Genomic DNA, 14,570 nt, shown 5'->3' on the forward strand with positions numbered 1-14,570 from the left:
CCCGGCCGCCTGGGGATGTGAGGAGTTTTGCGCACGCGCCGAAGGGCGGGGCTTACCCCATAGGGGCGGGGCGAGGGACCAGGGAGCCGAACCGCGGTGAGACGTTGCGCGGCAGTTGCGTCCTACCGCGGGCAGAGTCCCCCCCCCCGGGCGGGGGTGGGGCCGAGGCGGCCGCTAAGGTGTCTCCCTGTTCTGGCCCCGCCCCCTCCTCGCGCCCCGCCCCCTTCGCCCGCCCCGCCCCCTCGGTGCGCTGTGCTCGGGCTCCTGCCGCGCTCGTGCTCCCGCGGCGTTCGTGCTCTCGCATCCTGCGGCCTCTTACTCTGCTTCCCCGCGGCCGAGAGCGGGACGAGAGAGTTCTTCTGGTGGGCGGCGCGGGGCTGCGCGCGTCCGGCATCCCGGGGCCGCTCGGGCGGTCCGGCGAGGGAGCCCCTCGGTGGTCCATGCATCCGCCGCCGCCCGACGCCGGCGTCGCGATGGATTTTGGGCAGAACAGCCTGTTCGGCTACATGGAGGACCTGCAGGAACTCACCATCATCGAGAGGCCGGTCCGCCGGAGCCTCAAGGTGCGCGGGACGGAGAGACGCTCCCCTCAGGGCTGCCCGCCCGTCCGACTGCCCTTTGGCGCTCCAGCGCCAGTCGCTGTTGTCACCGCAGCCACTTCAGAGCTTCGTTTCCTGCCGATGGTCGGCCTGTCCCTGACCCCTGACTGGAACCAGCCCTTTACCCTGACTAGAGCTAGCCCTGTCTCCTGACCGAGGCTAGTCCTTTCCTCTGACTGGAGCCAACTGGGTCCCTTGATATGGCCATCTCTGTCTCCGAACTGAAATCAATCGGGTCCCCCGACTTGGTCCCCGACTGCGGCCAGCCCTATGCCCCACCCTGCTCCGGCCTCCCCCACAAACGGCCACGCCGCTGTTCTCTGGGCCAGCCTCCGCAGCCGGCTTCTCAGCCCGTGGTGACTTCCCAGGTTCTGCTCGCCGGCCCATCCTCGGTTTCACACAGCCTTAGTTCCATCTCTTGCCCGGACGGCTCAGGTCCCATCCTTTCAGGGTCCTCCCCCCACCTCTGCATAAGATCAAGCTTGGGTCTCCCTGTGCAGCATGGCCTCCCTTCATCTCCCAAGGAGAGGCACCTTTCCCAGAGTCGTCCTAGTTCAGGGTTTTAAAACCTCTCTCAACCCTTTTCTCCCATCCTGAGTCACCGTGCATCCTCCCAGGCCCTCCAGGACTGTAGGCAGGACCCTGCTCCCCAGGCCTCTTGGGGGGGAGTCAACCTTCTGTTTGTCCCTGAACCTCCACTCTCTCTCCAGCCCAGCAGAGTCATCTTTCCAGCCTCCTGAGGCTCCCTCCAACCCTCACCCTCACAGATGACCGACCTAGTTTATGGTCCTCTTCCCTCCCCTTCTAACCCATCCCTCATTACCTATCTAGAACCTTTAGGTTCCTTTCAGTCTGAGTTCATTTGGTTCCTAACAGGAGCTACAAAGCTTTTCCTTTACTGTCACATTCAACTCCCTTTTAAAACATCTCTTGGTGTGGAAAATGCTGTAGCAGCTTGGGGTATTGTGTTGGAGATAAAAAAAAGTGAATATATAGGTACGTGTGTTCACATGTGGTATGTATGCGTATGAAGTTGATTCCATCAGGTCCTGCAGTCTATAAGAGTAAAGACAGTCCCCCTCTCAGCACCCAACTGGATATCTGTGTTTGATACAGTGTAGAAGATTCACCAGATTAGTTGTCATTGCTAACTTGTGAAGCTTTTTCACAGATAGGGTCATCAAGGGATTTTTGGGAGCCAACAGTGAGCAAATGTTTGTGTGCCCTAATTTGCATTTTGTACTTGACAGACAGCAGAAGAAATAGAAAGATTGACTGTTGATGAAGACCTCAGTGATATCGACAGGGCTGTTTATCTGCTCAGGTATGTCTCAGCCTTTCTTTCACATTATTGCCCTTTGCCTGCTGGGCAAACATGAACTGTTTCTGCAACATTATGTTTCAGTTGCCGATGGTGTTCAGATTGACTGTTCCCCAGGGACAGAGTACTTTTGTGTGCATCAGAATTATGAATTATGTTAGGTCTGGGCTTATGAATCTGAGAACCGAAATCAAATAACATATCTAATTTAAAGAACATTGCCTGGAGGAGGTACTGCAGGACAGCTAATGGTTTGAGTTGAATCACATCCCTTTGAAATTACTTTCCAACTTGCTCAGTAAGGATAGGTAAGATTTAAGGGTACCCAGTGATTAATTTTTAAGCTTGTTGTAGAGAATGAATATTGTATGCAATACTATATGGAAAAAATTCAAAAATGAATTTTTGCCCAGAATATAGTTTATATTACCTTTGCAATGTGAGCTTTATGTTGCTTGCAAGCTTCTTTTTGAAAAGATTAAATTGAGTCTACTCTCTTAAGTTTCAGAGCATCTCATAGGCTCTACAGAATAGCTTAAGACAAGTGGTTATGTTGTTGCTATATGCTTCTGATGATTCTATTAATTATATTAATCACAAAGGTTTCCATTTGGGTTCGAGGTAAGGGGAGTATAGCACTTTGTATACATTTAAGAATTCTTTTCACCTGTGTATCTATCTATCTATCTATCTATCTATCTATCTATCTATCTATATATTTTTTTTTGGTAAATTAGTCTTCACTGTTTGGATTCAGATTCTGAAAACTGGCCTTACCTCCTACAATGTCTCCTTTGCTTAGGTCTGCTTTACTAGCTTCAGGTGATGTCTTTCTTCTTATTCTGTTCTTGATTATAGATCGTAGTTCTAGTTCCATGGTATTCACTGAATATATAAAAAACATTCCTTCTTTAAGATTCTTTCCCCTCTTCCTCAAATTCAGGGCCTTGTCTATGTCAAGCAACGTGTTTACCACCAAACTGTATTCTCAGCCTCTCTTAGGACTTTCCTTAATTATTCTTTACCTTCCTGGTGGCACCCTGATTTTCTGTTCTTACTATCAATGTACTTTCCATTTGAACCCTGTTGATCATGGTCTTCAATAATCATACCAAATAAAACCCAAACCAAACAGACAAACCAACAGATAAACAAAAACAAGCAGGCAGGCAAAACAAAGTGAAGGTGGGCTTGGTGGGTACACCTGTATTCCCAGAGCTGAGGCAGAAGAATTGCTGGGAGTTCAGAGACAGCTTGGGCTACCTAGAGAATGCCAGGGCAGCCAGTGCTTCATAATGAGACCTTTCCTGCCAATTGGCTTTCACCATAAATCTTCTGCAAGTGAACAGACAGTTGAAGAATATTGGATACATTTCTCTTGATATGGAGCAGTTAATGATAAAAAAAAACAAAAACAAAACAAAACAAAAAAACAAGTCCTGCTATGCCTATGGCATTCTTTGTTTTCTTGTAGTGCAAACCCTGGCTTAGTGTCAGGAAACTGAGAGTCTTGCTCTACTTAAGCTGACAGCAGACACCTCATTCTAGATGTCACTGATAACCATCCCTCCCCCCCCCCTTTTTAAAGGTTTTTCACTTTGCTTTTATTGTAGGTTAGAGACAACTAAGTTGTTTTCATTTTATTCAGACATAGAATTTATGGTCCCCTTAATTCTAGAATTTTACAAAGGCCGGATTAACCACTCCCACCTCCTTTTCAGAGAGTTTAAAAAGAGATCACTCTCCTTTAGTTTCTTGTGGTTTACCTACCTGTGAGGAGGCTTGCAAGGTGCTTAGAAAGGGGAACACTAGTTTGCTTGTGTGTGGGTTACCCCACTAAATTCTTCTTTAGTATTGCTGCCCCCTCATCACCTCCTGGGGACAGGTGGAGTTTGTCTTTCTGGCGAGTATCTAGAGGGATCATGGCTGGATTGTCTGAAGGATTCTTCTCCAAGATTCAGGGGAGGAGACTGGGTAGTCTCCTAGATGTACTCACACTGTTTCTGTTAAAGCTTTCCTTTTTATCTGCTCTCTTAGAATGAGCCCCTTGTTTTAAATAACTTAGTCCTTTAAAAATTGTTCTTAATATTCCAGAGCCCAATAGGGACTTCTGTCTTTTTCCTGTGTAGATGATTTTCAGGTTCAGTTTTGAGTGCTTTATCTTTCCTGGTGTTGGCATGTGTATTTTCTGCTTTTGTGTGTTAGATTTTGGTTCTTTTGTTCTCTTACTATATTTAAACTGTTAGAATCCTTTAAAAAAAAATACATGTTCTATATATATGAATGTTTTTCCTGTATGTGTGTCTGTACACCACATGCAGTAAGTGCCTGAAGAAGCATTGAATCCCTTGGAACTGGAGCCCCAGTCCTCTGGAAGAACAGCAAATACTCTTATCCACTGAGCCATCTTTCATCTCCCAATTCTTGTAATATTAATGATGCTACATTATGATTCAGCCAAATGTGTAAGCGTCAGTAGGCAAAGCTTTACAATAATGGAGGTTCTCATGGCACTTAAATTGAATCCAATACCCCATGACAAATAAGTGCACTGTCTATTACTTTGGTCTGAAAGTATGACAGGTCAGTTATCATTGTGATTTTAGCAGAAAGTTTAGAACATTACGATGCTTGAAGATTTAACACAGATGACTGTGAATTTTGCATAAATATGAGGCTGATAGACCCATCTGTGGCATTTAGCACCAAAGCAAAACAACTTTTTCAATAGTCACAGCTTGTATCTTAGTCAAACCCAGATCACAGCATCTTTTTCCTGTTCTCTCTCTTCAGTGTGATTTTGGCATGTATTTTAGGAATGTACTCAAAATATGTGAATAATTTTATTAGAGAAGAGTCTTAAGTATGCATACTGTATTTTCATTAAGTAAAATTTCACTCATACATCTCTTAACTGTTTCCTAGATAACCCTAGGCCCTTAAGGCATTTAAAACGCTTGGTAGGTGTGGCTACCTTGGCTATGCATTGTGACAACCCTGTTCATTCCTCACATTTTAAAATGGCTTTACTGATCTGAGTTTCACATTTTATATGATTTCTTTTAAAGCAGACAGTATTTCTCATGTATTCACAGAACTGTGCGTCTAATGCCACTCTCAATTTTAGAACATTTTTATCTCCCTGTAGGCCTGTAACTGCATCTCACGCCTGAATCCTTCCAGCTTTGGGGACCCCTTTACTAATCTGCTCCCTGTCCTCCTGGACCTGCTTCTGGCATCCCTAGAAATGAATGGTCCATGATGTGGCCTTTGCATTTCACTTCTTTTACTTAGAAACACATCCCCAAGGTTCACGGTAGATCATCATTACTATATTCCTTTTTATTGTTCTACTGCCTGGGCATATGGTAGTTCCCTGCTATCTACAGGGTATGTGTTTCAGGACCCACTATCGGATGCTGGAACTACAGAGTACTAAGTCCTGATATTTAACACATTTTCCATCATTACTAGGCATATAAAACGCACTGTGGCCTTAACTCTTGTAGTTTGAGACTCTCTCTCTCTCTCTCTCTCTCTCTCTCTCTCTTGCCTTCTTGTTGAGAAGTTTACTTTCTTACTTAAAGGAAGCACTTCATGGCTTCTTTCTGGCATATCTAAATTGCCAGCACTACTAGCCCTGTGCTTTAGCCATTACTAAGACACACACACACACACACACACACACACACACACACTGATGTATTGGAGGGCATTGCAAAAAGAGAAATCGTATCATTCTTGCAGAAATGTCATCTTATTTTCAATTTATGAATTTTTATTTCTTGAAATTTCCATGTAATATCTTAATAGTAATTGAGGGTGAAGAACAAAACACAGAAAGAAATGTCTTGCGTAAGGAGGGACTATTGTACCACATGTTCTTGATCCGTTTATCAGTGGATGAACATTTGAGCTGTTTCTACTTAGGTCAGTACTTTTTGGAGCAGTAATGCTGATCTCTTACTGTCACTTAGATCCATGTTGTCTTCATTCACTCTGCCTTTCTTCGTCTGAGAGTATCCCTTTGTCAGACCTGTCTAACATTTCCCATCCCAGGGTCCAGATGCAACCTTGCACCTCGTTTGAGGCCTTCCCTAATGCTAAAATGGCTTCAACTCCCCTGTGGTTTTAGTACCAGTGTGCCTCAAGAGATAAGTATTCCTTTATGCTCCCTAACTTGTACATGTTGCTTTTTATTTTTAACAGATCTCACACTTTTGAAGGACAGGTCATGTTGTTTTTCATTCTTTATTGTTTGTGTTGTGATATGAATATATACACTTCTTAACACAGGGAAGAGAATTTAAGATGGCTAAAACTCTAGAGGAATTAAGCAGCTTGTGATTTTGGGAGTGTATGTGTGTGTGTGTGTGTGTGAGATGGCCAGTAGAATCAGAGTATATACTATTCTGTGCTGATTACTTTTGTGTTTATAGGAAAGCTACTAAGGTTTTAGATCTCTCATGTTTTTCATTTGTAAAGTAGAAATATTCCTGTTTTCCCAAAATGTGAATGGGGGGGCACCAAGCACTGGGGTGCCCAGTTAACTCTAGCCTTCTGTCTGTTTTCTGTTCTCCCTGCTTCCCCGACACTCAGAGCTCAGCATATGAGTCAAAGCCTTGGAGAGGATAGTGCTATTGCTTTTTCCTAATAATTTAATGAAGTTTAAAATAAAGTTGTCAACTGCAGTTTGCGATAGATACCTGTTAGCTTCTTTTGCTGATAGTACATACTCAGAAACCAGACTCTACGAAAGCTTTTTCCACCGAGTGACAGTTGGATTGGCTTGCAGATTTATAGATATTTTGCAAATGGTGCCCTGTCCTAGCATTGTGCTATTGATATTTTGTACTGAATGTGTTCATTGGACAGAACACCTAACAAACTTTTTGTGTTGCTTACTTTTAAAGTCTCTAGAAAATATTTTCCACTTTTTTTGTGAGTTTTCAAACATTTTGCACTCTGGCTTGAACCGAGGAGGTTCAAGGGCAATGAACACAGGGCAGTAAATTGTGGTTCCCACTAAGAACCCCAGCTCACTCTGTGTTTAAGACCCCAGTGGGAGGCAGGCAGGGGCAGCACCAATGGTGCACTTTGTTATCTAGTTTTGGATATATATTTTACACAATACCTGTTCTTGATATCTGAGATATCTGAAAGTGAACATTTGTATGGAAAACCCCACCGCATGCCCGTGTTTTAAAGGGCTTCCATTTCTTCACATGCCCCTGATTTTCACTATTGTTGTGGTTTCTAGTTTTGAGACCGTCTGCTTTTTAGTGCTGATTTTGTGACTCATGGCCCTATGCTGAAGTCCTACAGTGCAGTTTGTTGTTGCTACCCTTTAAATACTTAAGGTAAAATTAGTGAATTTGGGATCTAATTTAAAGGTGTGTGTGTGTGTGTGTGTGTGTGTGTGTGTTGTCTTCTAAAGCAAGCTTTGAATACACACAGAAATGTTCACAGGTCATACATATATAGCTTGTTGAATTTTCCTAAATGGATACAGCTAAGGAGCTAGCATTCATATTAAGAAAGAGAACATTGTTTATTGCGTAGCCTCCTGTGAACTCATTGCATTTTCTTCATCCTCTTTCAGAGGGGAGTTACTCCTTGACATTACAGATGAGTTTGTCTGACTTAGAGAGAGACATACTGTGGTGTTTGTTACATTCATAGTCTCTCTCTCTCCTCTTTCTCTCTCTCTCTCTCTCTCTCTCTCTGTGTGTGTGTGTGCCTGGTCTCCTTGGCTTACCATTACAGAGAGCTTTATCCATATTGATTCAAGAAGCAATAGATAGTTTGTTAGTAGTCTGTTTTCATTGCTTATGGTATTCTTGTAAGAGTGATCACAACTTATGCCCGTGGTGGATATTTACCTGACTTCCAGTTGGAATTTTTATGCACAATGCTGCTGTAAGCATTATATGCAAGTGTGTTAGCAAATATATGTGTTCCTTTGTGATCTTTCTAGAAATAGAATTAATTGGTTGTAGCATACTCCAATGTCTAGCTTGAAAGAGCTGTCTAATGTTTTCTGAAGTGCTGTTATCAGTTTCTGTTTCTGTTAGCAATGCATAAGTGCCCCAGTTGGCGTATTTTTTAGGGAACAAAAGTGACAAACTTTCTAGCACAGCAGTGATGATCTGTCCAGTTAACAGCTTTGGATGTTTCTGTCCTTTGTCCTGACTTTCTCATGTCTGCCAGCTTCTCTTCTTTCCCTACAGGAGAGTTTCTGTATGCTTTTATAGCTGGTGTCTGTTCTGCCGAGGCTGTGGTTAGAAGAGTTTCCATCCCCTCTCCTTGTTTTCTGTTCTGAGGATGCCACTGCAGGCATCTGCTTCCCTTTGTCCTATGTACTGAAGCTTCAGGTTAAAGGACATGAGGTGCTTTGTATATTTGTTTCAGAAAGAGAAGCAAAGTGTGTGTTGGAGTTCTTTGCTTTTTTCCCGAAAGTTCCACTCCAGGTCCCTATTCTTTGAACAATTCCAAGAGGTTCTATTTTTTAAAATTGCTGAGGTTACATCCCCTGTGAGATTGATATATAACTCATTTACCCTTTTACATAAAAATTTCACAACTGCATATTCATTTTTGGCTAGGACCATTGTTTTCTCCAGTATGAAAGAGTTAGAGGTGGAGCTCAGCTGCTTGTCTTCCACCATCACTAAGGGCAAATGACTTTAGTTCTCGGCAAACTATGAATTCCTGTCTTGGAAAAGTTCTAGGTCCCTGAATCTAAGAGGCTTGAAGACGATTTTTCATCTCTGTTTCCCTGTCTTCTGTTCTGAGGACAACCACAGCAGGCATCTGCTTTCTTTTGTGCTATGTACTGAAGCTTCAGGAAGTACTCTCTGTGAATCAGAAAACAGCAGTCTCATGGGATCTGCCTGAAAAGCTTAAAAAATTTTAAAATGGACTATTTTCATCATTGTAAAAGTGACCCATATAATGTCATTGGAAAGGCCTGGGGTTTAATAGCATGACACTACTATGGGAGAGCTGGGTAAGTTTTCATCTTATAACTACAGCTATCTGGTTACTCATTAAAATACTCAGACATTTCTATAATAAAACATCATAGAATTATTTAAAATAAATGATTATATATGTGTGAATATAGCATAGACCAAGTCATATCATTATAATATAGCTGTAATAAATATATGTAAGTTTACATACATGTATATATTTTCACTCCATACACACCTTTCAGGTATAAGTAAGGATTGAATTTTATCTTAAGAGTAACCTATTGGGTTTCCAGTAAACATCTGGGATTGTGTTTCTTAGCTTGAAGCCCTAAATTGAAATGATAGTAGTTTCTTGGTGTTTACATCAAGAATTCATATTTATTATAACAAGTGACAAAAATCATACTTGTCATCAAATTAGGGCTAAATGAAGGCAGTGAAACCATTGAACAAAGCAGTAGTAATCATTAAATATGTATATCTTTGACATAGACATTTACTTAGTACAGAATCTTTTATGGCCCATGTTGGCCACCAGAAGTAGGAGTCAGGGGAAAATGCTGAGGCTCAGGTCCTCATGGTCTCTCTGCCTTATCCTCCCAGGACTGGTATGTGATGATTATATCAGAATTGTTGAATATCTTAGGTGTGCCCTTCTTGATCACATGCCTCATGATGTACTCTTCCCTTCAATCGATCAGGGATGTTAATAAGAGACACACGTTATAGCAGAGCTAGCAGTCACTTTCTAACGAATTTGTGAATTTAAATGGAAACATACCAAATTCTCATCAAGCATTTACATGCCAGGCTTCTCTTAAGAAATGAGTGGGGTGTACTAACAGATACCTGTGTTCAAGGAGGTCATTGTTTAGAAAGCAAATGGTTTTTACAGAGTTTTAATGGCGTAGCAGTCATCCTTGATTCACAAGCATTTTTATCACTGAAGACTAAGGCTTGCTCACTCACTGTGATGGAACTTGGGTAAGCTAGGTCCTTTCTCTGAGCCCAAGCTCAGCCTAATTCTCAGATCAGAACAACCTAATTTAAGTAGCAATACTAATACCTACATTGTAGGATAGAAAGTATTCAAGGAAATGTATGTAGGTTGCACTGGCTCGATACAGAATTGTGTGTTCATAAAGGTGATTTTTTTTACTGTCTTTTAACCCCCCCCTGTTCTCAGGGCACAACATACGTCTTTTACCTTTAATGTGGAGGAAAATTTCCAAGCAGAAATATTATGTGGTGAGACTTTTCTCTCTGGATTTCTAAGTTGCACTATTCACACCTCCAACAATTTTATGAAAATTATTGTATTGAGGTACACTTCAAATAAGTTAAACACACAGTTTGGTGATTTTGAAAAGTAGATCCCAGCAGCTGACTGAGACAGAAGTAGATCCATCCATGCAATAGACAGAAGCAGGGAACCCTGTGGTTGAATTAGGGAAAGGCTGGAAGAAGCTGAGGAGGATGACAACATTGAAAGACCAGCAGTCTCAACCAACCCAGATCTCTTAGACACCGAGCTGGTCCAAGGCCCCCAACACATACACAGCAGAAGACTGCCTGGCTTGGCCTCAGTCAGAGAAAATGCACCTAGCCCTTGAGAGACTTGAGGCCCCAGGGAATGGGAGGCCCAGTAGGGTGTGTGTGTGTGTGTGTGTGTGTGTGTGTGTGTGTGTGTGTGTGTGTGTGTGTGTAGATGTATGGGGACATCCTCTTGGAGACTGGGGAAGAGGAACTGGAGGGGATAATGACTGGACTGTAAAAAAAGATTAAAGATAATAATAAAAAAGAAAAGTAGATCCCTTGTATGACCAGCATTTCAGTCAGCATGTAGTCCATGTACACTGGTGTCCTTTTTCAGTCAGTCCCTTCCCTGACTCTAGGAAACCCCTGGGTTTTATGATCGTTGATCAGCTTTACTTGTTCTAGAATGTACACATGTGTTTTTGTACCTCTTGAAAACGTACTTTACAGTGAAGTGCACTGAGTCATCGGCAAGTGTGTTTTTCATTTTTATAGCTTTACTGAGATGGAACTGACATCCAGTAAGCTCTGTGTATCTAAACAGAGAGATCTGGTGGGTATTTACACCCGTGCTTCTCTGGAACTATTATGATCAGGTGATAAACATCCTAGTCACCCACATCCCCTGCCAACCTTTTTACCTGTTTCCCAGCGCTTCCTCCACTCAGGACAGTGGTGGGCCTGTTTCTGTACTTCTGTAATCTCTGTCACTATAGGCTGGGTTTCAACTTAAGGGATTTTATAGATGCGAATATTGAATATGATGTTCTTTTCTGTACAGCTTCCTTTATTCAGTATAATTATGTTGAAATTCATGTTGATTATCCCACTTTATGGATGTGAGATATTTTGTTTATCTGCTCACCAGTTGATGAACATTTGGGTAGTTTTAGGTATTTTGGGAAGTTTGTGTAGTTTTTGAGTATTAAAAATTAAGTGACTGTAAACATTAATTTACAAACCTTTGGGTGAACTGAGCATAGTAGAACATGCTATAATCCTACAATGTAAGAAGTAAAAACAGGAGGTTCAGGAGTTCAAGAACAGCCTCAACTATAGTGAATTTAAGGTTAGGTTGAGATAGATGAAACCCTGTTTCAAATGTGTGTGTGTGTGTGTGTGTGTGTGTGTGTGTGTGTGTGTTATGTTCTTTCCTTGCTTACTATTAAACATCTAGAAGTGTGTGGTGTGATGTGGTATGGTGGCACATGCCTTTAATCCCAGCATTTGGGAGGCAGAGACAGGTTGATCTCCGTGAGTTAGAGGCCAGTTTAGTCTATAAAGCAAGTTCTAGAAGTGGACTGACTAGGTTATATGCAGGGTCTATATTTATAATTTTATGAAATGTCCAAATGCTCTATTTTATGTCAGTCTGTATGAGCAGCCTCTTTAATTTTAAACCATGCTAGTGTGTGTGTAATGATACTTCATAATAGTCATAGTTTGGATTTCCTAATGGCCAGTGGAGGCCACGTTTGTTTATGAAGCAGCCATAAGCAGTCTTTTGCGGTGACCCATCTATTTGAATCTTTGCTCATTGTTGGATATCCTTTCCAAATATTTTCTTCCAGGTGGTGACTTGCCCTTTGATTTTTTAAAAGTATATCTTTTGAAAAGTAAAACCTAATTTTGTTGAGATATGGTTAATTGATGTTTTTCTTTATAGTTAGTACTCTCTATGTCTTATTTATAGGGGATTTTTGCCTAACATGTCACCAAGATTTTTCTATTTTTTTCTTTTCTTTGAAGAATTTTTAAGAGTTTAGCTTTTGCATTTTAGATCTATGTTCCATTTTCAGTTAAAGTTTGTAAATGCTACAAGTAAGGACAGGTCTTGATGTTTCTTCAATATGGCTTAAGTAAGGGTCAGTTTGCTATTGTAAAATCAGGTATTTGGTTTCTGTTTCTGTCACCTAAGCTCTTCAGTTGCTGTGTCTTCTGGTTCTCCTTCTGGTGTTCAAGAGATGGGCTGAGCCTGAGAAAACCTGTTCTTTTGATTCTAAAATGAGGAGATTGGACAGCAGTTTCACATTTCAACCACTAGGTGGTGATAGTAGAGACTTCAAGATGGATAGCCCAGAGCTAAAGTGGGTAGGAAAAGCCCCAACTCTACACAAAGAACTATAGGCACCAGAGGAAGGCTGGGAGCAGCAGAGGGGGTCTTGCCCAGGGAAGAACACACAACAGTGGGTTGTCTAGTGCCATATTGTCAACCCTGAAAAGACGTACAAATGACATGGAATGGACTGAGCAGGCTAGGTTTAGGAATACATATGTAGTGTGTTCAAGGACAGTTAGTGAAGAAAAGAGGCCGTGAATCCTAAGGAGAGTGGGAAGGGGCACAAGGGAGGATTTGGATGGAGGAAAAGGAGAAATGCTTTAATTGTAATTTCAAAAATAAAATAAAAGGTCATGCCTAAGGCCATTCATAACTCAGAAAGTGGCTGTGCTTCATTATGGATTGGATTCTAGAATATAATCAAACCACAGCTATTTCATTTTACTAACTGGAAAAACTGGGTTTGAATTTTTAAATTTTAAAGTCTTTCTAATGAGCTTTACAAATTATAGATATATCTGTTGGTAATATTTAGGGCAGAATGAGTTGTAGGTAGCATACAAATGTTTATCTATTAAGTTAAAAACCCTGACAGTGAAAACGACCACAGCAGTTCTTAACCTCTTTGAGATCTTTATTTTAAGGTATGGGCGCTCTGCCTGCGTGTGTGTCTGGAGCATGTGCGTGCCTGGTCCCCTGAGAGGTCAGAAGAAGGCATTTGATGTCCTGGAACTGGAGTTACAGAATGATGTGAGCAGCAGTGTGAGTGTGTGGCATTGAACCCAGGTCCTCTGAAGGAACAGTCAGCACTTGTTCCACAGAGTCAGCTCTCCAGCCCATCACGGAAGCTCTTCTGCAGTATGTTATATGCTGGATTCGCTTGGAAGTATCAGCATAAGGTCTCTGATTACTGTCTATAAAGTATGCTTGCCGATTACAAATGCCTACTGAGGTGATGAAACACCATAACCAAAAGCAAAGTGGGGAGGACAGTTCCATTGAACAGCCCATCATCCAAAGCACTGAGGGCAGGGCCTCAAGCAGAGGAAGAACAGCTCTGTAGGCAGGAGCTGGTGCAGAGGCCATGGAGTAGGCACTGCTTACTGGCTTGCTCCTCATGGCTTGCTCATCCTACTTTGTTATTGAACGCAGGACCACTAGCCCAGGGATGGCCCCACCCATGATGGGCTGGGCCCTCCCTTATCAATTACTGATTAAGAGAATATCCTATATTCAGATCTTATGGAGGCATTTTCTCAATTTTGGTTCCCTTCTTTCAGATAAGTCTAGCTCTGTTTCTCTACCGTCCTAATGCTGAAATCCCTTAACAGTTCCTCACGTTGTGGTGATTCCCAGCCATTAACTCATTTTCATGTCTACTTCATAACTGCAGGTTTTTCATAACTGTGTAATATGTATGGATCATACTATAAATCTGTTTTCTGATGGCCTTCGGTGACCTGTGTGAAAGGATTTTTCAGCTCCTGCCCCAATTAGCCACACAGAAACTATGCTTTATATTTGCTTGAAAACGGGATAGTTTCAAAGAGGGAAAGGATTCACCAAAAGGGCAGCTTGGTCATATTGTGGGGACGGTGCCTCTTGTTCTGACTGTGATGATGGGTGGGGGATGGCTTGTGATATGGATGCACAGGAGATCCACTCATATCATGATGAATTGTGTTAGAGGCCTCTGAACTTTATTCGTTAATGCTTTGTTGAGGACCTCTCTCTGCTCTCTGTGTCCATATATGTGTATGTATGTGTGCATGTATGTGGAGGCCAAAGGTTGATGCTATCTTAATTGTTTTTCATCTTAGTTTTTGAGATAAAGTTTCTCACTAAACCCAGAACTTGTAGATTTGGCTGGACTGGCTGGCCAGACAGTGAGCCCTGGACTCTTCTGCACCCAGCTCTCCAGACATGTGCTGCTTTTCCCAGCTTTTACTTGGTTTGGGGGTCAAACTCACATTCTTTTGCTTGCAAGCAAGTACTTTCCCAACTGAACTGTCTCCCTAGCCCCTAGGACTTTTCATCCATGTTAAGGAGAGGCCATGGTCTGTAGTTTGTCCTTCTTG

General features: G+C 42.1%; 1 protein-coding gene across 2 annotated transcripts in view; it reads left to right on the plus strand.

The window, feature by feature from the left end:
* Window positions 1–440: 440 nt before the first annotated feature.
* Window positions 441–14,570, plus strand: part of PPP4R4 (protein phosphatase 4 regulatory subunit 4) — a gene marked incomplete at both ends in the record, with an annotated part of 94,851 nt that continues 80,721 nt past the window's right edge. For both annotated transcript variants that reach the window (XM_080913294.1, XM_080913295.1), the window contains 2 exons: window positions 441–563; window positions 1,850–1,923. In XM_080913294.1, coding sequence (XP_080769420.1) covers window positions 441–563; window positions 1,850–1,923 — 197 coding nt within the window. The remainder of the gene's footprint in view (window positions 564–1,849; window positions 1,924–14,570) is intronic.

Source organism: Micromys minutus, assembly GCF_963924665.1.
Source record: "Micromys minutus genome assembly, chromosome: 1".
In the NCBI taxonomy this organism is placed as follows: domain Eukaryota; kingdom Metazoa; phylum Chordata; class Mammalia; order Rodentia; family Muridae; genus Micromys; species Micromys minutus.